Source organism: Abrus precatorius, unplaced genomic scaffold (genome assembly GCF_003935025.1).
Source record: "Abrus precatorius isolate BTA unplaced genomic scaffold, Abrus_2018 Scaffold8, whole genome shotgun sequence".
In the NCBI taxonomy this organism is placed as follows: Eukaryota; Viridiplantae; Streptophyta; class Magnoliopsida; order Fabales; family Fabaceae; genus Abrus; species Abrus precatorius.
The window spans coordinates 35,196,003-35,219,248 of NW_020874428.1; the positions used below are offsets into that span (position 1 = coordinate 35,196,003).

At 34.0% G+C, this 23,246-nt stretch overlaps 6 protein-coding genes and 1 non-coding gene across 10 annotated transcripts; 4 read left to right on the forward strand and 3 right to left on the reverse strand.

Moving 5' to 3' along the window:
* Positions 1 to 2,550, forward strand: LOC113847992 (G-type lectin S-receptor-like serine/threonine-protein kinase LECRK1). The gene has a single exon (XM_027477338.1). The coding sequence runs from the start codon at positions 181 to 183 to the stop codon at positions 2,548 to 2,550; it is 2,370 nt and encodes a 789-aa protein (XP_027333139.1). The 5' UTR covers positions 1 to 180.
* A 3,559-nt stretch (positions 2,551 to 6,109) lies between these two features.
* On the forward strand, positions 6,110 to 8,626 carry LOC113848193 (G-type lectin S-receptor-like serine/threonine-protein kinase LECRK1). Its single transcript, XM_027477597.1, has one exon. It carries the CDS (start codon positions 6,171 to 6,173, stop codon positions 8,589 to 8,591), a length of 2,421 nt encoding a protein of 806 aa, XP_027333398.1. The 5' UTR covers positions 6,110 to 6,170; the 3' UTR covers positions 8,592 to 8,626.
* A 3,381-nt stretch (positions 8,627 to 12,007) lies between these two features.
* LOC113847444 (peroxidase 25) lies at positions 12,008 to 13,786 on the forward strand. Its single transcript, XM_027476558.1, has 4 exons — positions 12,008 to 12,316; positions 12,617 to 12,796; positions 12,892 to 13,057; positions 13,170 to 13,786. The coding sequence occupies exons 1-4, from the start codon at positions 12,032 to 12,034 to the stop codon at positions 13,589 to 13,591; spliced, it is 1,053 nt and encodes a 350-aa protein (XP_027332359.1). The 5' UTR covers positions 12,008 to 12,031; the 3' UTR covers positions 13,592 to 13,786.
* On the reverse strand, positions 13,711 to 13,792 carry TRNAS-GCU. Its single transcript has one exon. It is a non-coding gene; the product is annotated as a tRNA-Ser (tRNA).
* Positions 13,793 to 14,355: 563 nt separating this feature from the next.
* Positions 14,356 to 17,246, reverse strand: LOC113846229. The gene is made up of 5 exons (XM_027474251.1): positions 17,090 to 17,246; positions 16,884 to 16,981; positions 16,595 to 16,670; positions 15,809 to 15,905; positions 14,356 to 15,023 (listed from the first exon to the last, which is right to left on the reverse strand). The coding sequence occupies exons 1-5, from the start codon at positions 17,145 to 17,147 to the stop codon at positions 14,945 to 14,947; spliced, it is 408 nt and encodes a 135-aa protein (XP_027330052.1). The 5' UTR covers positions 17,148 to 17,246; the 3' UTR covers positions 14,356 to 14,944.
* A 139-nt stretch (positions 17,247 to 17,385) lies between these two features.
* On the forward strand, positions 17,386 to 20,804 carry LOC113846227. 4 transcript variants are annotated; one of them, XR_003501652.1, is made up of 10 exons: positions 17,386 to 17,457; positions 17,624 to 17,748; positions 17,885 to 17,957; positions 18,304 to 18,386; positions 18,572 to 18,610; positions 19,550 to 19,620; positions 19,697 to 19,811; positions 19,949 to 20,051; positions 20,142 to 20,229; positions 20,483 to 20,804. XR_003501652.1 is itself a non-coding variant. In XM_027474250.1 (9 exons), the coding sequence occupies exons 1-8, from the start codon at positions 17,412 to 17,414 to the stop codon at positions 20,015 to 20,017; spliced, it is 621 nt and encodes a 206-aa protein (XP_027330051.1). In that variant the 5' UTR covers positions 17,386 to 17,411; the 3' UTR covers positions 20,018 to 20,051; positions 20,142 to 20,804. The 4 variants fall into 4 exon arrangements, 2 of the variants coding, with proteins under 2 accessions (XP_027330051.1, XP_027330050.1); XR_003501651.1 differs by having other exon boundaries at positions 20,321 to 20,802; XM_027474250.1 differs by having other exon boundaries at positions 20,142 to 20,804.
* Positions 20,805 to 20,812: 8 nt separating this feature from the next.
* LOC113846226 lies at positions 20,813 to 23,234 on the reverse strand. Its single transcript, XM_027474248.1, has 2 exons — positions 22,466 to 23,234; positions 20,813 to 21,551 (listed from the first exon to the last, which is right to left on the reverse strand). Exons 1-2 carry the CDS (start codon positions 23,069 to 23,071, stop codon positions 21,183 to 21,185), a joined length of 975 nt encoding a protein of 324 aa, XP_027330049.1. The 5' UTR covers positions 23,072 to 23,234; the 3' UTR covers positions 20,813 to 21,182.
* Positions 23,235 to 23,246: the final 12 nt, after the last annotated feature.

Consider the following 23,246-nt stretch of genomic DNA (forward strand, 5'->3'; position numbering starts at 1 on the left):
GCAACGCGTGAGTGGTGGTTTCTTCGGTGGAAGACTTGTAGCAATTCATGACAGCTAGTCAACTCTTGAAATGGAGAATTATTAAACAGTCCCCACGCTAAAGTTTGGAACGTAAAAGTTCGAGTTTGGCGAGTGACTTGATCAGCAATAGTAGTTTCTTTGAGAAACCAGAAAAGTAGTATGGCTTCCAAACCTGTTATGTTCTCACTGTTCTTCTTCTTCATCATGTTCTTTGCAAAAGAAGGCTCAACTGAAAGCAAAATTGAGTTGGGGTCTAGGCTCTCTCCTGAAGGCAGCCATAACAATTCATGGGCATCAAGTTCTGGCCATTTTGCTTTTGGCTTTTACCCACAAGGCAACGGTTTTGCTGTTGGAATATGGCTAGTTAGTACACCCGAAAGTGAAGACATTATTGTGTGGACTGCCAACCGTGATAGCCCCACAATCTCCAAAAATTCTACGTTGCTTTTGACAAATACTGGCTTGCGGTTTTTACAAAGTGGGAAAGAAGGACAATATCTCATTTCAGACTTCACATTAGTAGCTTCGGCATCTATGCTTGATTCTGGCAACTTTGTGCTCTATGGTGACAACCATACTATTATTTGGCAGAGCTTTGATCACCCAACAGACACCATATTAGGAGGTCAGAATTTAACTGAAAATGCTGAACTGGTCTCTAGTATCTCCAATTCAGACCATTCTAGTGGACGTTTCTTTCTCAGCATGCAAGGAGATGGAAACCTCGTTGCTTACCCTGATATTGGCTTAGGAGATTCAAATGATGCTTATTGGGCTTCAAATACTCGTGTACCAGATTACCAAAGGCTCAGTCTTACCCGCTCGGGCTCTCTTTGCCTCATTGGAGATTACCTTTCATGTTTTAATGGTAGCTACCCTGGAATTAAGTCACACAACACAAGTTCATTTATCTATCTCGCAAAACTTGATGTAGACGGTAATTTGAGATTGTATGAGCACCAATTGGAGAGCAATAGTATCTCACACGTACAAGTGTTGTGGAAAGCCTTGTCGGATGAATGCATGATCAAGGGGTTTTGTGGCTTGAACAGTTACTGCTCAAACGTAGCAGGCAATGCTGTGTGTGAGTGTTATCCTGGTTTCGTGTCCAAAAGTAGTGTGAACATGTTTCTGGACTGCGTGCGGAACGATAGCATGGATGATTGTGAACGTAGTAGAGATCCCTCCAAGTTTTTCAATGTTACTTTCCTGAAAGGTATGTCTTGGGGTGATAGACCCTATTCGGTTATACCAATGAAGAGGGAAACTTGTGAGAAGTCTTTGCTGGAAGATTGTGATTGCAAGGCAGTGTTATATTCTGAGGGAAACTGCAAAAAATATAGGCTTCCCCTTATATATGGCAGCTGGATTCAAGGTCAAGATCCACCAACCGTGGCTTTCTTAAAGATGCCTTCAGAAGATGTCATTAAGGAGAAGAAGTCGATGGTCGTTGTTGATAACAAGAGAAATCTGATAATGATTCTAGCCCTTACTTTGGGTAGCATTTCATTGTTAAGTTTGGTTTTTGCGGCGTCTATTTGCATTACTTATAGGCGCCAAGTTTATAGATATACAAAGTTGTTGTCTTCATGCGAGGATCTGCGATTTACGGAAGAATGTTCTTTGCGTTCATTTTCTTTTGATGAACTTGAGAGATTAACTCGAGGCTTCACGGAAGAGATAGGTAGAGGATCATATGGAGCAGTTTATAGAGGTACAATCGGTGATAGTAACAGAAGCATTGCTGTGAAGAGACTTGAGAGAATTGCTGATGAAGGGGAGAGGGGATTCCGAGCTGAAATCACTGCCATTGCTCGAACACATCATAGGAATTTGGTTAAGCTCATTGGTTTTTGCATTGAAGGATCAAGGAAGCTTCTTGTTTATGAATATGTCAGCAATGGGTCCCTTGCAAATCTTCTGTTCAAAGGAGAGAAGCGTTTATCATGGGGAGAGAGACTAAAAATTGCATTGGATGTGGCTAGAGGAGTACTATATCTACATGAGGAGTGTGATGTTGGTATTATCCACTGCAATATAAAGCCTAGAAATATACTTATGGATGAAGCATGGGTGGCAAAGATATCTGATTTTGGATTGGCAAGGCTATTAAAGCCAGAATATTCAAGAATGAATAAAGAGGATGATGGGATGAGCAAGTATTTGGCACCTGAATGGAAGAAGGACGCAGCAGTATCAGTAAAATGGGATATTTACAGTTATGGCATGGTACTATTGGAGATTGTGTGCCGCAGAAGCAGCATAGATATAGATGTTTCCTCAGCTGAGGAGATACTTCTTTCTAGCTGGGTATATCAATGCTTTGAATCAGGGGAGTTAAATAAGCTTGTTAAAGATGATGGAGGTGAAGTTGTAGAGTGGAAGTTATTGGAAAGAATGGTGAAGGTGGGACTGTGGTGTGTGCAAGATGACCCATTTCTTCGTCCTTCAATCAAGAATCTCATCTTGATGTTAGAAGGATTGAAAGATATTCCAAATCCTCCCTCTCCACCACATTTGCTTAAATAATCTTTTAGGGATATGATATAGTTTTTCTTTTGTACACATGTTTAATTTTCATCTAAAGTTGTGTTGTGGAGGTTGTTGTTATGAATAATGTATATTGCCACCAAGTAGAGTTCATGTATTAAAAAATAAAGTATTTTCAACGTATGAAATAATGCGCCTTTTTTTATTTAGATAATACACTTTTAAAAACTAATTTCTAAAATAAAGTTTATTTAAAATTAATTCTCTATATTTTTTTTATCATGGTAATACAAATATTAGTCATGCATCAATGATAGTTTTTTTTTTTTATTTGATAGACTATTGGCCATCAAATGCCTATGCATATTCATAACTTTACACGTGCCATTATCACAATAGTCTCAGATAAGAAAAGACAATAATAGTGTTGACAGTCAAAGTGTATCAGGACTATCATTTAGAAGAGGGGGTTGTGATGTGTCAGATTGGTCAGTAATCCCATGTGTAGTGTTGTTGCCACTATTTATTAATTGCTTGTTTTTTCCTAGCAGAGGTGCCTTGTTGTTTTGCTCTCGGGGTTGTGAGGATAATCACAGGGTTGAGTTGTTATTGGCACTCTTTTTAGACTATTTTGGGTAATGTTTGATTAAACGTGTTAGCATGCTATGTTGACTATCATACTTCTTCCATTTGATTTCACCCATTGTTTATTCATACTATTTTATTTTAAAAGTTCTATCTTTTATTGTTATTCTTTGTCAAAAATCCTGAAATGCAAAAGAGGGGACCAATCAATTTCAACTTTGCCTGTTTGATGATTCTTTGTTAACTGAGTTGGCTACTGTTGTATGTGCAGGTTCAAGATCAGGAAGGGCTAAGCCCCTGCATTGGACATCATGCTTAAAAATAGCAGCAGATGTGGCTCATTGACTTGCTTACATACAGCAAGCTTCATATTTAATTCATGGGAACTTGAAATTTTCCAAAGTCTTACTTGGAGCGAATTTTGAAGCTTGTGTCACATACTATTGTTTGGCCTTTCTTGCATACTCTTTACTCGCTGAAGATCCTGATTCTATAGCCGATAAAGCACCAGAGGCTCACAAGTATAGAATTGGATAACACCTATGTTACGACGATAAACCATCGAATAAAAAAAATACCTTGACACACGTGATACAACAGCAGGATCGTCCTCTTTCGAAGGATAGTCTTGACGTACTTTAACCGCCAACACTGTTATCGTCTTTCCCTGTACGATACTATTGTGATGATCACAAATGTCAGGCTATAGATGTGTGTATCGATTTATAATAGTCGATAGTCTATTATATAATAATAATAAAAAAAAATACTATCATTCATACCCAACTAATACTTGCATTGACATAGCAAAAAAATATATTAGATAAAAAATTAATTTTAAATAAATTTTATTTTTTAGAAAAGACTTTTTATCTTTTAAAGAATCTAAATTTTTGGAGCATAATTGGATACTCAATTTATAAAAATAGATGAAGATCCATATAAATTATTAAAAAATTCTGTAATTTAAAATTTTGAAAAGACGGGATAGGAATTAAAATTAAAATTAACAGAATTAAAAAAAAACATTAAATAAACTAACTTGATTTTACTTTTTAAAACTATTTGTCGATAAATTTGTTCATTATTTTTTTTATCTCCACATTTAAACTTAATAGTAATTTATATGTATTGATAATATAATTTTTGTTACACTACCTTCAATAATGAATTATCATATTATTAAAAATTATATATTTTCATAATAATTATTTAAAATTATATTAAAATATTTTAATTAATTAATGAAATAAAAATTGTATTCTAATAACACATTAATTTTTTTAAAATATTATGAGACTTTTTCTTTATTAGGGAACGCAAAAGGGGAGGGAAGAGTCTCTTAGAAGTCAAGGAAAAACAATTCAATGAGGTGACTGAGACCTGTGATCTTACGTTTCTTTTTTATTGGAAGGCTTTCTTTAATAGAGTGGGAAGAGAGTCTCGATTGAGGGTAAAAGTCATGAATTGCTTAATTTGATAGGACGTTGATTTGAAACATCGGCCAAGAAAATTAAAAGGTCCTAAAAGTCGTCATAGATAAATAGACAATCTTTCATCTGCTGACAAGGAACTAAGGTGATGTGATGCTAAGGATTTTTTTTTTTAATTAGAGATTTTAAAAAAACTAATTATTAAATTAGAGTTAATTTGAAATATATTTCTTGTTTAGTGTTATTTTTTACATGTATCACAATTGTTATGTTCTTGAAGGGCCATTTATTTTTAAAAAAATTTAATCCTACATAAGAAATATGTTTCAAATAAATTTTAATTTAATAATTATTTTTTTAAAACCCTTAATTAGAAAAAAATTGAAGACCTATGATAAATAATTTTGCTTAGATATATTTTTCTTTTCAAAATATTTTATATTTTAATTTTAGTCTTAATAAAACATTTTTTAATTTTTATATTTGAAAAAAATACTGATTTTAATCTTTATTCAATTAAAAAATAATAATCACATTTAAATAATAATTAATTAATTTAAATATTATTTCATGTCAATCTTTATGTTATATATAATTTAATTTAAAATAAAATTAAAAATTAAAGTAACAGTTTTTAAAATTAAAATTTAAAAAATTTAAAAAATTGAAATATAATATATTTGATAGAAAAAAAGTATTTAGCATAATGATTGTTTTCCTCTTTTATGATTCCTTTGAAGCCTTTTTTTTATCTTGAATTGGACAATATTTCCTAGAAAGACTCCATCTACGCTAAAACTCTTGAATTGCAAATTTTCTAGGTCACTGTTGACTTCAGATTGATTATGAAAAGTAAATGGCTGTATACTCTAAGGAATTTTTTATTTTTAATATAAAAATATCATTTTTATTTTTTAATTTTAATAATTTATAAAAAAAGTGAAAATAAAATAATATTTTTATATGAAGTATCTTGGAGGAAAAAACGTTTGGATATATTTTCTCAGTGACTTAAATACTATTAAAAATTTTGAAGAACTTAATTTCAAAAGTTATGAATTGCTTACAAAAAAACAAAAAATCTTGAAAAAATGAAGATCCTTAAAACCTTAAGCAAAGATGAAAAATCATATAATCTCAAGGAATGGCATCTTAATATATTTAGAGTATTAATATATTTTGTTGGTCATACATGACCTAATATATATAATTTATTATTCATTTATAAACAAAATATATTTCTCTTCACCAAGACAAGGACATTGAAATGGAAATTTTTTTGCCTATTCCATTTAATTTGTTTATAAACGGTGGTATAGCTATTTCAAATTAACCTTATGAAAAAAAAATTTATAACAACCACATCACTAAATGATGAAGAAATGTTAACGTTATATGAAAAAAAGACAAAAATGTATTTAGTTATTCATATATACCTACATATATAAAATGCACTTAATAAAACAAAAGGGACAACTTTTACCGTTCCATTTTGGCTATTGAAAAGATATTTCCTCTCCTTATATAAACCAAATAACGAGTTAATTTAAACTAGGCAAGTCAGTGACAGAATTAAGAAACAGCAACGTTGTTTTTCTTGTATGAGTTGAATAGTCATCAACACCAAATAGTTGAGCAGTTATGGTCTCATGGATCCCTACCACCACTTTCGTGTTGTTCATGTCTTTAGTATCATATTCAAGTACGAGAGCTCAAACACAACCACCCAAGAATATAGAACCTGGTTCCACACTGATCGCAAATGATCCTCACCACACTCTCTGGTATTCTCCTTCGGGTCAGTTTGCATTTGGCTTTTCTCCACAACAGCAAAGCAATGGTTTTATCATTGCAATTTGGTTGGCTGCAATTGGGAGCAAGACAGTGGTATGGACTGCAAATCGGAATGATCCTCCTGTCAGTTCAAATGCAAAGCTACAACTAACCAAGGATGGTAAACTTGTGCTAACAAATGAACAAGGACAAGAGAAGGTTATTGCACCTAATGGTAGTGCAAAAGCTTCCTTTGCCTCCATGCTTGATTCTGGAAACTTTGTACTGTACAATAATGATTCTAAGTCCAGCATCATATGGCAAAGTTTCGATTACCCAACTGATACTTTGTTAGGGGGTCAATCTCTTTCTAATGGACATGAACTGGTCTCTAGTTCATCCCATGATAGCTACTCATTTGGACGGTTTCGTCTCAAGATGCAAGATGATGGAAATCTTGTTCTATATCCAGTAAACTCAACTGACACGGGAGTAGATGCTTATTGGGCCTCTAATGTTTTCAATATTGGTTTCAAAAGTCATCTTTATCTCAACAAAACAGGTTTACTTCAGATTATGAACAGCAGTGATTCGACTGTTATAATGAGTCTTGACACTGATTCATCTTTGACTAACCCCATAAAAAATGGGGACGAGAACCAGATAATTTATCGGGCAACTTTGGATGTTGATGGGGTTTTTCGGCTGTATGCTCATTCCAACAATGGCTTCCATATTGTTAAAAGTTGGCCGGGTGGCGATGCATGTTCACTGAAGGGTATTTGTGGCTTCAACAGCTACTGCACATTCGATGAAGTTCAATCCGTGTGTAATTGCCTTCCAGGTTTTGACTTAATAGATCCAGCTGAAGACACCAAAGGTTGCAAGAGGAACTTTTCAAAAATCAGGTGTGCAAGTGAGAAAGATAGTTTAGCTTATTACAACATGATCTCGATAAGGAATGTTACGTGGGAGAATCATCCTTATTTCGTGGCTAAAATGTCACAGGAACAAGAATGTTCCTTAGCTTGTTTAGCTGATTGCAACTGTTGGGCTGCAATTTATCAGCAAGGAAGCTGCGAGAAACAAGGGTTGCCTTTGAGGTATATTAGAATGACAAGGGACAATGAACCGGGAACCGTGGTGTTCTTGAAGGTTGGAAACAAAAGCCTGAAGGGAAATGGTAATTCTGTGCCTGAACCACCACCTCCACCTCTAATCAAGACTACAAGTAACAAAGCAACAATAGAGATCATTGTCATCACATCCCTATTTAGTATGCTTTTATGTTTAGCCATTGCAATCTCTTGTCATTACATGTATAAGATTCGAGTCTTAAGGTACCAAAGGTTGATGGAGACTGGGAACTTGGGCCTTAACGAAGAGGTGACTTTGAGAAGGTTTTCATACAATGAGCTGAAAAGAGCAACCAATAATTTCAAACAAGAGTTGGGTAAAGGTTCTTTTGGAGCAGTTTACAAAGGGTCTTTGTACAAAGGCAAGAGATTGATTGCGGTGAAGAGGCTAGAGAAGTTAGTAGAAGAAGGTGAGAGGGAGTTTCAAGCAGAAATGAGAGCCATTGGAAAAACCCACCACAAGAACCTAGTTCACTTGCTAGGTTATTGTGTCGAAGGTTCAAGAAGGCTTCTGGTTTATGAATACATGACCAACGATTCTCTTGGAAAACTAATCTTTGGGGTTGAAAGACATTTAGATTTGGACGAAAGAGTAAGAATAGCATTGGAGATTGCAAGAGGGCTCCTCTATCTCCATGAAGAGTGTGAGGCACCAATCATTCATTGTGACATAAAGCCTCAAAACATTTTGATGGATGAGTTCTGGACTGCTAAGATATCTGACTTTGGGCTAGGAAAACTTCTAATGCCAGATCAAACTAGAACATTCACAGGGGTAAGAGGGACCAGAGGGTACTTGGCCCCAGAATGGCACAAGAACACCCCAATATCAGTGAAGGCTGATGTTTATAGCTATGGAATTGTGCTGCTGGAAATTTTATGCTGCAGAAGAAACATTGAAGTTAATGTCTCGAAAACTGAGGAGGTTTTGCTTTACGATTGGGCATACAAGTGTTTTGTTGCTGGACAGTTAAACAAGCTTGTTCTTTGGGAAGCCATGGATAAGAAAATCCTAGAAAATATGGTTAAGGTGGCACTTTGGTGTATCCAAGATGAACCTGTTCTGCGTCCAACTATGAAAAGTGTAGTTTTGATGTTAGAAGGGATTAGCGATGTAGCAATTCCGCCTTACCCAAATTCCAATTATATGTGACTTTTATCAGTGAAGAAAACGTTGTGTTCGTGTTTTTCAGTTTATTTCTGTGTGTTCTTACTTTTGTATTTCTTTCAAGTTTTAATTACTAAGTTTGTTTTAAGATAAATAAGGTAGCAAGATAAAGCCCATGTAATTATTTCCTATGTGAATTAACATTTTAACGGCAGATAGCTTTCTCTAATGTTTTGATCGATTAATTTGCATGAAATATGAATCAATGACAAATATGCAGCGATAAAATAAGAGAACGATTAGCAAAATCATTGGTGTGTTCTGTGAAACAAAAAGGGAAACAAAATAATGTCGTTTTTAATTTTACTTTTCATTAAATAAGAATTTGGTTTTCTATAGCTTGTTTTCATGATTATCATTTATCACACAAACCACTATGTTGGGGTAGCGAGACCAATACTTCAGAGTCATTGATATATGGATTTAATATATACTTTTTTAGCATAATCACAAAACAACTATTCAGAATTGCAAATGTTTGGCAAGATATTTATTTACATGCATGTACAGGTGTCTAACATAAACCACCACTATAAATTGATTGAATCAGGTAAGTCTATCATCATTTCTAGAAAATTTTTTGTTGAATTGGTCAGACTCCATTCAAGTTTAAGTTAACAAAAATTTATTTTCGCACCCACGTTGCCATGCACAGACCATATAGTCCAACTTCATAATTATTGTACAGACCAATTCATATATTGTAGAATGAGTCCATAACACGACCACATTGCAAATGGAAACCAGCAAACAAGTAAGAAAACTGATCTAGAAAATTGATAACTGTGGACGGATTCCTGGGTGATTTACATGGCTATAAATGAAATGAATCCGTTTTCAAATTAGTAGCTTATGATCTGTTTTTGTTGACACGAATGATCGAAACACCCTATTACCAAATTTTAATGGTGCAGCTAGAGATTTTAGTTGCATGTAGGACATGAAGCACCCAGACTGTGTCACTATCTTGTTCCTCTATTTTCGTATATTTCGGGGGTCAAGTATGTTAAGTCTCGCTAACAACATGATTGAATGAAGTGATAACGTGTCTTACGTTAAATGGGCCCAAATTTACTGCTCTGTGCCTCGTGAGGTAGACCTTTGTCTTTCTTTGTACCAATTACCAAGAAAATTTTGCCTAATCATACTTTCAGAATTTTTGCCCAGTCATGGCGGCATGCGTGTGGACCAATTGTTGTTTAATTTGCATTTATATTTCGTTTAGAAAAATCAATTATCAAACTTTAATATTATTATTTTATCAGTTATACTTGCCAATTTTCATTTTCTCAGCTCCACTAGCAATTAGAGAATGAAAATTTGGTTACTTTATGTTACGTGCGGAGGTAATTTTGTGCAATACTTATAATTAATTTTGTTTATTGGACAAGTTATTTTTTAATCACTCATTAAAATTAATTCCTATACTATAAACTAACAAAATAAAAGTTTAAATACAACAAATCATCAATTCATTCTAAAATTTATTATCAATGGATATTAGTGTTACGTCATTAATAATATCAATTTAGGAACTAATCAATAAATTATTAACTTTAAAAAGGACCAAGTATACCTCTATACATTTAATGTGAATCTCCATTTTTAAACAAAAATGTTTCTAGCAGTTATCTTAAATAATAGTAATTTTAGGAATTATTAACTTTCTTATTATGTCATGTGATTATTTATTTTTTAATTTAATTACAAAATGATTTTTTTCATAATTTATTTTTAATTAAAATTTTCTATCTTTTAAATTTAATTAAATATAAAAAATTTATTAATAATATTTTTTTAAATTTATAAAATTTAATAAAATTTAAAAATAATTATGTATATAGATTTAATTTTTGTTCAAAAAATTATTTTAATTTAATGATATTTGTATGCATGAAAAACTCACTAATTAATAAAAAATTTAAAATCAATTTATTTTTAATTTAATAATATTTACACAACTATAATTTTATTCTACCAGAAAAAAAGTATACTATGAATTCTCTCCTTTGATTGCCTCGAAAAAGAAAGAATAATATCAATTTGTTCTAATTTTTTTTAGTAATAATAGAATAATTATTTTTGTTTTGTAGGAACAGATAATGTGCATATTCTTATCACTCCATTTTATTCAATCTTCATTAATCATCTCTGGTGAATTTTTATTTTCAATGTTGTTATTTATGTGAGTCTCTTATGTTTCTTAATTTTGAATGATGATATTTTTACAATAAATCATATAAAAGAAAAAAAAAGGACAAAACAAGTCATAATTAATCTTTAATATGCATTTTTTAAAAACTAATAAAAAAAGTAATGGCGTAATTTTGTCCTTTTATGTTTTATACGAGTTATTATAAAATAACTTTGGTAAAACATTATTTCTTATTTTTTTTTATTATTTCCCCCAACACACTCTAAAAACATTATGTTAGGATTAACCTGCCATCCTAGATTCAAGAAAGTTTACTTATTTTTTTAACCATTGTTCTTCCTATTTTGAGGACTCAAGTTGCATCCAGAGGTCCATACTAGACGCACAAAAATAGAGAAAACAGTCATACAATAATACTACCAAAGTGTTATATAAAAGTTTATAATAGTTATACGAATATTGGCTTAATTTGTTTTCAGATGAAGGTCATATATTTTATTGTTCTCTTTGCAGCATTGGATAAGAACTTCTCCAAGGACTATAATGTTACAGAAAAACAAAAATTCTGTAACAATAATCCATTGCTATAAGTTACAAAAATAAATCTGCTAATTATATTCAAAATATGTTCCCTTTTTCTCTAGCAAGACCTGATAATGTGACAAATTTAAGACAGGTGAGAACTTAGATCATAAAAACGTCCTTGAAATAAAAATTTCCAACAATGTTTCAATGTTCTAGCTAAGCTATTACCAAGTATACCTTTGTTTCGTGAATTACTGCTCAAATATTTTACTTAGGTAGTAGTCACGACCCGCTTGTTATTCAACCTTTTTTTATTTCCGAGTAGTGCTTGCTAATCAACTTTAATTTGGTACTCTATCAACAATGATTGCACTAAAGTAACCCCGAATATATTTCATCAAAATTCATGAACCAAAGCTAATGTGAACAAGAAACTTACAAGTAAACTACTAAAGCAAAAAGATGAGCATTACAGAGCAAAAAAAAAGAGACAGAAAAAGCAGAAACGCGTTGAGGAATAAAGTAGAGGCATCAAAGATAAGAAGAGTGATGGAAAGACCTCTCCATTATGTGAAATCCTCCTTCGGTTCTGTATATAGTATGAACTTAAGAAAACAAAAATGGGGAACCATCTTTTAATATCTTCTCTTTATCAAAATGTCAATGACAAATAGGCCAAAACCTTATTAAAGTAAAAAAATAATTAAGAAAAGCTCAATTATATAAGTGACATTCAGTGGTATAAATGCTGCTAGCAAGGGAGAGAGAGAAGCATCGAATACCAAGTTTGAAGTTGGCAGATACTAGTTTTTGTTTCCACCATTGGTACAAAATGTATGCCATATTGGGCTCCATAATGATTTTGGTGATGACTTCGTCAATACAGGCCCAATTAAAAACTGGGTTTTATTCTACTTCTTGTCCAAATGCTGAGGCCATTGTACGGTCCACTGTTGTATCCTACTTCAACAAGGATCCAACCATTGCTCCTGGCCTTCTCAGGCTTCATTTCCATGATTGCTTTGTTCAGGTAAGCTACCTCAACCTCAAATCCTTCATTCACATAAAGCCGTAAGTGTATGATCTTTACTCTTCTATAGTGAGAATTGATAAAAAAAAAGGGAGTGTCAATAATTAAGGTTGTGATAAAATAACATGCATACACATACACACACATATATAAACAATGAATTGTTAACATTTGTTCCCTAATTTTTTAATTAACAATCATTATTTCATATCACTTGATAGTGATCAAATCTTGCTTTTTTTTCTTAAAATTTTATTTTGACACACAAATTAATAACTCATTAGACAAAATGTCCCACAGGGTTGCGATGCTTCAATTTTGATTGCAGATTCTTCTGCAGAGAAGAGTGCATTGCCAAACCTCGGTCTAAGAGGTTTTGAGGTGATTGATGATGCAAAATCAAAGATAGAGACCATATGTCCTGGAGTTGTCTCATGTGCTGACATCTTAGCATTAGCAGCTCGTGATGCTGTTGATTTGGTATTAAAATAAATTTTATAAACTTTTTTTAAACACGTTATAATGCATAACCTTTTTGAAGGAATATATAAAACTAACACTTGTGAAAATGGTAGAGTGATGGCCCAAGTTGGCCAGTACCCACAGGAAGAAGAGATGGGAGGGTTTCTTTATCATCTCAAGCCTCAACAAACTTGCCTTCTCCGCTCGACCCAATTTCAGTCCAAAGACAAAAATTTGTTGCCAAAGGTCTAGATGATCATGACCTTGTGACATTAGTTGGTATGTTTTCTTTCACAATATTTTGAATAAATGTGTGACTCATGTTTATGCTACTAATATATGGAACACAATAATTTATATATGTATGTATGTCTCATTTGTCTATCTTCAGGTGCACATACTATAGGCCAAACAGATTGCAGGTTCTTCAGTTATCGTCTATACAATTTTACCACCTCTGGCAATGCTGATCCCACTATAAATGTAGCATTCTTAGCTCAACTTCAAGCACTTTGTCCAAAAGGTGGAGATGGCTTGAGAAGGGTGGCTTTGGACAAAGATAGTCCAGCCAAATTTGATGTTAGTTTCTTCAAGAATGTACGAGATGGTAATGGAGTTCTGGAGTCAGATCAGAGGTTGTGGGAAGATTCTGTTACACAAAATGTGCTGCAAAATTATGCTGGGAATGTTAAAGGGTTGTTGGGATTAAGGTTTGATTTTGAATTTCCAAAGGCCATGATTAAGTTGAGTAGTATAGAGGTGAAAACTGGTATTGATGGAGAAATTAGAAAAGTGTGTTCAAAATTTAATTGAAGCATGTAATAGAGCCGTAAATGACATACTTAACTTAAATACTACTTGTTGTACCATTAGTATGAAAAAATAAAAACAAATAAATTTGTCTATAACAGAGAAAAGGAAAACTGACTCGTCGTCGCCTGAGAAATTCGAACTCTCGCGGGGAAATCCCATGTACTTAGCAGGCACACGCCTTAACCACTCGGCCAAAGCGACTTCGATGTTGTTTGATACTAATATTAACTATCTATTACTAAAGAAGTGGCACCTTTGTGGGTTTGACGAGACGCTTTACAATAAGGTTGTTTTAGTCTTGTAGGGAAAAAATTTTCACAAGCTATAAAAATATAATTTCAATTAATATTTCTGGTTTCTTATGTTAAAAATGATTTTATAAACTTTAAAACAGATGCTAATTAATGTGTTATCTTTGTAATGCACACGATATTTTATGAAAATTTTATTAAAACATTTATTTTTTGTATAAAATGATTGAAGAATCGGATAAAGTTATAATGGATTTTATATTTGGATATAATATCAGAAAATATGTAATTGTGAGCATTGTTTTTTCTGGCATAATTACGCTAACTTTTTAATTATGCTTTTGTTGCTTCTTACACGAACAATCACCATTATAATTTCTCAGGTTTCGGGAATATATATAGGTAAATATAATTAACAATAGAGTCTCGTGCAAGAGTCAAACATAAAGATGACAGAAAAAAAATCATACATAAAGGATGCTAATGTACTTAGTGATGACCCCTTAATTTTGTAACAAAAAAAAAAAACTATCCCTTAAAATATTTGGTCTAAAAACTTCCATCTTGATCGTGTATATGCTCTTATGGGTGCTTTTTCCTTCATGCGAACCATGCTGTTCGCGTAGGTGTTATTTATTTATTTCCTATAATACTTCGCATGAAATTTTCATATGCCAATCATTCAACCAATAAATACATTGCCCCGTTAAGAGAACTTTAGAATCAAATAATATCCACATGAACAAATCAGCAATAGATATTAGCTTAATGCTCAAAATAGGCATTATTGAAAAAGAAAAACGGTTTAGCTCCTCCATTTTTGCTTTATTTGATTTGCTCATTTGCTTATGCTGCTATTATTTTCGTTTCCCTGATTATTTTAAATGAACTTCTATCATTTCTTAATCCAACTAAACGCTATCTGGTGGGTCTATACTCAACCACGGAATACAAATGCATTAAGACAAAATCTTGATACAGCAACTGCAATATTCATTATAGAATCACAAGACAAAAAAGACCAACAAAGGAATAAGCAGATTCCTACTTCCTTTTCTTTGTTTAGCTAAGAGGAATCTTTGGCTTCGATCTAGCCTATCTTCTAATCATCAAATGAGTTCATGAATCCACCAAGAAAGCCAGCTCCATTACAAGTTCCACACAGAATATCCTTTTTACCCCTGCAAGGACATACATGTTGGATAGGATAAGATAGAAGATAAGCACTTATAATCAGAAGGCGATCTGTGATGGTTAGTATACAAATGAGTCAGCTCTGATGGGTTTATCTTTTCATATACTGACACTTGAACTACATATTATGAGTTTTTAGCACCTAACTTTTTATACTCAAGGAATGCAACAAAATATTAAGTCACACAAGACAATGCATTCCAACAATTACAGAAGAAGAATTGAGTACATATTAAGCATAGAATGACCCTAGATACTCATCACCAACTTCTATAGAAAAAAACTATACCATTTCATGCAAATAACAGTATTGCCGTAAGTGCGAGATGTAAAAATTATAAACCCAGAAGGAACAAAAGAATATTAACTCTTTCATCCTACTCCCAGATCGAAATGCAGCCAAGACCCCATAGTTTCCCTGGCATTGCTATTATTCTAAACAGCCAGTCAATTAGCTTCAAGGAAAAAGAAATTACATATTCCACTCAGACAAGAATCGCAATGGTGGAAATGAGAGTTAAACAAATTCACTGGATAATCATTTAGTCCTATTCTAAGCATTTTGCTAGAACATGAGTCTCATTTGTTGAGTGCAATCAAATTGATGCATAGTGTTTTTTTGTTTTTCTTTTAGGGGAGAAGGCAGAAATTGATGCATATAAGTGCATACTTTAAACCACATAATACATAACAAAGCACAGTCACGCATGCTCAGTCACAGGATAGAATAAAGAGCAGGGGGAGAGGCAGGAGCGTGGTATGATGCAGTTACCTGCATAGCCAACATAATCCACCAGCTTTAAACTGTCCATTGAAGTGATCTACAGAATTAACTCCAGTACCTTTGCATTGAGTACATAATATTGCACCTAGCAGTTGAGAAAAAAGATAATAACCCAGTGATTAGGGAAGGGGAGGGAAAACTTAAAAATTTCAACTAGCTCTTCAAGAAATTGGCAGTGTCTGTTGTATTCATAAAGCAAAATGTAAGCCTCAGATATGCATTGAAAACATCCTGGCTTATCCATCATCAGGAATTATTGATATTCTGAATGTAATTGCGCAGTAGAGAACCATCATCAGAAATAGATAATTGATAAATATAAGTGTGGACAGGTCTCCCGACTAACATTTGCTTATCTCATGAAGAATGACAACTACAAGAAAGGCTATATTCCCACTGGAACCAGATTGATTTTGTGACTACTTTTCTAAGGTGATATCAGTATTAGGTGAAATATCTTTAACTCAAATAGGAAGCAATCGAGTTAATAAGATTTAAAGGTTAATAGACTCTAAAGAGATTCCCTTCACTATTGGCATAACAGTTTGTTGTTAGGGAAAGGCATAAATTTTCTCAATAAGACAAGAAAGCGCTAAATTATCTAAATTTTAATGAAGTGTATGACATTTTTGTTCTAATTTTTGTACAAACTTGGCAATTGTTGTATGATATCACATGAAGGCACATATTAATTTAAACCGACTTTGAATAAAGAATAAGAAAACTAAAGAAGATAATAATAAAAAAGAAATTAAAATCTACACTTTCACTTACCATTTCCGTCACAATCAGAACAAACAATGCTCTTAGATTTTGTGCTTGGACTACGAGGATTTTTGTCTTCTGTAGCCTGTATTAAATCAAAATCAGAGAGCGATTCAATATCTCCTTCCAAATGTTGCTATACAAAACTTTTCAGCTTGTAAAGCACACATATCACATACCATACATAAACCATTTGACGGACAATACACCAAATTGATGTCCTCGTGCCAGCATTTGTTACATTAAAAAAATTGAACTCAAAAGCACCTTAATAATGGGAAACTAAAACCAATCTCACCTTCACCTCCAAAGACAGAAATTTTCGAACTTTAGAGTTATGGCATGCTTCTTTCATCCCAAAAGCCTTTTGGGTAACTGAATTACCGGTAACAGACCCTATTTAAATTGACACAATTTCTCATTCAATTACAAAAGTAATGCAAAATTCAACAAAGACAAGAAAGCACAAACACACACACACAGAGAACATAAAGTTATGAATACCAGGTCTTTTTGAGGATATCAACGAACAAATTGGAGCAAAACACACAGAGTGCGCCATTCACAATCACAGTGACTCCGAAATACCAAATCCGAAAGAGTGAGCTGTTCTCAGTTCTCAACGAATACGAGTTGGAACAGATAAGGCCCTTGAATTTTGTGTGTAAAGTTCGCGCCTTGTTACATTAATACCCTTAGACATGTTCCAATGACCTCGGAATACGACAACTTTGACATCACAAAATGGTGGGCATTACTGTAAAATCCTTCTATTTGCTCCACCCACATAAAATAAAGGGATTTCAATTTTCCGGTGCACAAACAAATGGCGACCACTTTGTTGTCCGTACACCATTTTCTTCCCTCCCAAAGTAAGCTTAATTGCAAGTAATTTCATCTGGTTTCTTTGATTCATGGGTGTTATGTGTCAGTTTTAGTCAAATTTTCATTCCCCTTTTCAATAAAGTACGGATATTTTCGCATAAATAAATATGGGAAAGTTTGATTTTACTTTTTACTGATATATGTTCGTTTCAGGGAGGGAAAAGATTGGATACTTGAGTGCTTTGAATTCATTTTGTGGACAAGTTGCGTTTGCTCCAAGTTTCTCTTTGAGACAAATAGCTAGAAGCCATGGAAACCGTCTTGTTGTTCGCTCAGTGGTTGCTACTTCACCTTTCTGTGGCTTTGTGTCATTTCATTTATCATTGCTTAAAATTGTGGTTGGCATATATTTGAAGTCTTCTTTGTGTGGTTAATATGAATTCTAATTGTGCAATGGAATTTCTGTGTTGACAGGTTGGGAGGAAGGTGAAGAGCAGAGAGACGGTGATTCCTGAGCCAGATTACAGGATTCCAATTGTGCTACTCGGTAGTTACTGATTTTCTTTTTATTAGTCTGTGTCTTACCAAATTGTTTTAGGCTTTCAAATAAGTGACAACACTTACCACGGGTACAATATGTGGACGAGGATTGTCCTGAATAATATATCTAAAACTACATAAATTGGTAGCCCTTTTCATTACAAGCTTACGAACGGCTGTGTTGCCTTAGTTTTGAATTCTTTGAAACTAAGGGAACCAAAATCATGGGGAATGAAATTAGCTAACACTTTTGAAAACCTGCGCGTGTTAAGTCGAGTCTTTTTTACCTTACCTTACATGAGCAGATTCACACACGTCCTAAATTATTGTATGGCTTAAAATTGTACTATCAGGTATAGCTGGTGGGTTGGTTTACACAGATAATCTGATACCTGCAGTACCTGCTGGTCTCCTTGGATTGCTTCTGTTGTTCCAGGTGATTATTAGTAAAAGTGTAATTAATAAAGGTGCAAACTAGCATAATGATTCAAGTAATTTTTTCCGAAGAGGATATGACATTATTTTATCTGATGACTTTTCAATCTGTTTGCTACAAACTGTATTATATTCTCGATTCAATTTTTCAGAAGCTGATTTTTTTCTCGTCTCTTATTTCCTCAGACCACTAGAGTGAGATTTGTCTTTGATGATGAAGCTCTGGTATGTTCCTTTCTTACTTCTCAAAGAACTTTGCTGTTTATGTACTATTATTTACTTTTCCCGCACGTGGTCTCCATTATTAACTTTCCTAAAAGCCTTAATATTTTTATTTATTGTAGCTGGGAAGTGAGTTGAAAACTGTTTATTCAAATTAACTGCAAAAGCCCTTAATTTACACACATTCTTACTTTAAAGTTTTTAGAAATTTGTTAACAATATGCTTTTGTAATTGCTTTTAGTTATTTTAATTACTTCAGTTCGTTATATCAGTGTCCTAATCAATTAGTAGTTTCTACATTTTTCAGAATAATTTAGTTTATTAAAAATCCTTTGTTAAGTAGCTAGTTATGTTTTATATGAATTACTATAAATGTACCGTTACTATTGAATAAAGTTGAGTTCATTTCTTATTCATTCTCATCATAATCCTACACATTTTTCTTTCTTTATTTTTTACTTTTGTGCCATAAAATCTAACAAAATTCAATTCATATTGCATTTTCAAGTGTTTTTTTTTATTCAATTTTGAAATTTAGATAGCAAAAAAATCTCATGTCGTTATATAAGTGAATCCATCAGGTTTTTTTCTTATTCCCTCAAAAAGCTAGTAGCCCTGCTAGTATCAATTTCTCTTTCTCTTTTTCCATCAAGCATTGCATGAGTTTATAATTAAATAGCACCAATTTGATGCAAAAAGACTTAACTACTTGACTAAGCACACATCTCTAGAGTTCTCAGCCAGTGATTGCTATTTTATATTTGGCGTGTATTGATGTCAAACCATCATCCAGTTTCAGTTACATCCTAGCTATACCTTCATCAGCATAGTATTTATGTTTGCATGATTTCCTGCGACTTATATTCGTCATTCCAGGATGTTATTATTCTGCTATCTTTTAGTTATTCACATTGGAGTTATATACAAAATTTGTGGTTTAGGAGGTAAGGATAGGTGACCAGCTCCAGGAATCAGGTGAGAATGTTTTCGTGGGAGGAAAAAACCGCTGGAAGTAAGTACCCGATTTCATGTCTACTCTCACTAGAAATTGACAACAATAGGTCAAAAATCTCTCTGATATGCTGCAGGTACTCAACATTTGTCAATTGGGAATTCTGGTGGCCAAACTTCCCTATTTTGGTTTACTTCAAGGAAACGCAAACAAAACCTGAGGGACAAATTCATTTCTTCCCAATAATCTTTGTAAGCAGTTTGGAAGCGTGGCCAATATTCATATAGGAAATAGTTTAGAAATTAAATTTTATTCTTACTTGAGTTGCTGGATTTAATCTTACAACATTTTTCTTTGTTGTTTCTTGCTGATTCATGTTGACAAACAGAATGGGAAACAACTTTATGATGCTATGGTGGAAAGGGCTGGCCCTTCAAAAACTAGTGGGCCAAGATAATCCTAAGGACTGAGCTGTGCGGTTAGATCCTCAGGTATCAACCCCTCAGCTTTTTATTGTTTCAAGAAATAACTAAATCAGTAACGGGATATAGGTTGATGTTTTGACATATCAATCTTTCTAGGTAGCATTGTTTAGCAGTTGGCACGTCTCCGATTTGGGCATCCTGCTATAACTTATTTTGATGTTGAGGAGCACAATCTCTTTAGATGGTAAATTTCTGTTGTCTTCTGAGGTCCTTGCGTAGGTCAGAACTTACGTGACTTGTTGCTACTGCCCTTAATCTTCATGCTTGCCTTGTAGCATAAGTAGATCTATGCGAAATTTGGTAGAAAAGCTGAAGTTCAATGGTGATATGCCCCAACCGTACTGTTATATATCCCTTGCATGTATGATGTGTTATTTATGTAACAGATATTTTGTATTTGTAGCATCAGTGGCTACAGAATTCGTTGTTTTTAACAGATATGATGTGTATAAATGCACCTGATTTTAGAATCTGGATCCCCCGCAAAGAGGCTTTTGAAGTTGGGATTGATATTTGTATATCTTTGTGAGAGTACGAAGACGACTTATGTTTTTCCTCCAGTAGCCAGCAAGTTGAAGCTAAACAAACAAATCTATTATTTTGAAGTATTGTTAGCAATTAGCATATAACACAAGTATAGTGCTTCCAATTTCTTTTGAGATTAATCAGTGATTTGAACTTCATTTTGGAAGATGTAAAATTTTAAGTTACCCGTGATCTTCATTTGATTGTGACATCAAATATGAGAAGCTTTATGTTTGTCTGATACACAAATATTTTATGAATAGGTCTCAAAATAATTGGAAATTTGAGTACATATAACGAATCCTTACAATTAAAGGCTCGTATACAAAACCTAAACCCAAACAATTCTACCCAAGGATCATATCGAACGTAATGTGAGTCAAGGAAGATATGCATTTCCAACTTTGATGGATACTTTCACGTGATCACGAAGTTAATAAAGCAGCTTGTGTTGGCCGTGCAGTTGCCACCTTCGTTTCCATCAGCATCGACCATCAATTCATTAGGTTGTTCACCATTCAAGAATTAGTTGATAATCAAATGGAAAAAAGTGTACACAGAAACTAGCAATGCTTGGTTTCCATGAAGGGGCTGCAAAACTGAAAACCAAAATTACGATCGATCCTTCTTGGTGCAGTGTGCATCTGTACCATGTTGGGTGCAATCATTATACCCCACACTTCGGAGGAAGTCTCGAATCTCTTTTGCAGTGGTATTACTGGCCTGTAACAAACGATCGTCTTCTTCATATATGAGATATGGGGCTTGGCTTCCTTTCCTTGATAGTAACTTTGATGCTCCTTTAAGAACATGATATTCCCAGCCCTGAACATCTATCTTAAGCAGAAGCACTTGCTCTGATTTTGGAATCACTTCATCAAGAGGAACAGTTCTTACTTGAAAAGCTATCTCTTCATTGGACTTGAATGCCATCTTTGCACCTGTGGCTGAAACAGCACTGTTGTCCAGCCGGCCGACCAACTGGTAAATTAAAAATTTTTAAAAATGAATGGATCAGCGCATGAAAGACAAGCAGAAGTTGCATTGTAGTATAAATGATTTCATTTTCTTGCCCTTTTATTTCATGGCCTGAAAAATGAGCCATCAGCTCAATGCTACTAACTCTCACCAGTAAGTTGAAGGCTTCGTGTTCTAAATTCCCAACCCAAATCTTCATTTTTTAAAAACAAAACAGAAACTTGCATGTGGAACCGTAGAGTCAGACTCCATAGCTATAATCAAAACTAAAAATAACAGAAACTTGTTGCATCTTTTTCAAACAAATAAATCCATCTTGTGCATTAATTTTAAGATACCACAGCGTAAATTGCTCCTATTGAACTTTTGGTAACCGCATTTCTAGCTGCACCCTCAAGGAGAATTTAGCCTTAAGAAATTCACCCAAGCCTATCCAACCAAAGCGGCATTTCAGGTCAATCTTCCAAAATAGGATTAAAATGCAAGATTTTCATTAAATTATCCGATAAATTTGAAATGTCCGACCAGAATTTTCAGCTGATTCATTTTTCACCCTTCGAAGAACTAAGTCTATATGGAAAATCACACTAGAAAGAAATTCAACGAAGTGGGCTCTCTACTTCTCCTTTTCACAAATCCATTTATCACAATCCAGACTTGTACTTGATAAAAATCAAAACAGAATTTTTCTTCCATCAACTACAATCTCCTCCACTTTTCTCTCTCAGAACTTTATTCTTCTGAGAGAATTAGATTAAGTATCCAACTAGCCCAAGCCCTCTTCCACAATTCCTTACAATAGTTCAGTTTTCAAACTTGCCATAAACTGTAGGAAACCAAATTTCAATCCAAGCATAGCTAGACCACAGATCAAAACTAAATTAAAAAAAGTAAATTATAAGAACGAAAAAAATGACCTTGTGGAAGGTAATGTTACCGAGGCGATCTGATGCTGCAGCCTCAAAGAGAGTAACCAAATCCGCAACTCGATTGAAGTAAATCCCTTCACAAATTTTCTGCAAATTCTCAAAAACGGGTTCGAAAGCCAAAACCCGAAACCCCATAGCGGAGGCAGCGAAGGTAGCCATACCCACATTGGCACCAACATCCACAACAAATCCATCTCTTCCCTCGCTTTTGGCCTTCTCCAGAACCTCCTGAACGGTGACGGAGATGTCGGGTTTGCGAAAAGGTTTCCCTTTGAGGATTCTAACGATGTTCTTGTGTGGCTTGTCGGGTAAGGTTCCGAAATCCGAAAGCGAAAAGAGAAAGGGGTACCGAACGCCTTCGACGGTGCTTGCAATCACAGGGTGGGCCTGTGGGGATTTCATGCAATCGAAAGGGGAAATTGCATTGAAGGAGAGGTGGGCGTTGAGAGCGATGAAGCTAGGGTTAGGGTTTGAGGGGCGAGAGGTGAGGAATAAGAAGAAGAACAAGAGAATGAGAGTGGAAGAGAAGAGTAAAAAGAGAAACTTTGGGGAGAGTAGTCTCGTGGGTTTATCTCTTTTCCAGGCATTTGCCATGGAAAAGGCCAGGGTAGGCAATCAAAGCTTCAGCTTCTCTAACGAAAGGGGAAATTTTCTCGAGAAAGTGAGGGAGAATTCAGATTTGGATCTGTGAAAGCTTCGGGGAACGGTAACACCGTTGTTAGAGTGAGGACGGAGGAGTGTTACTCGGGGAAAAATTGCGAGATGAGAG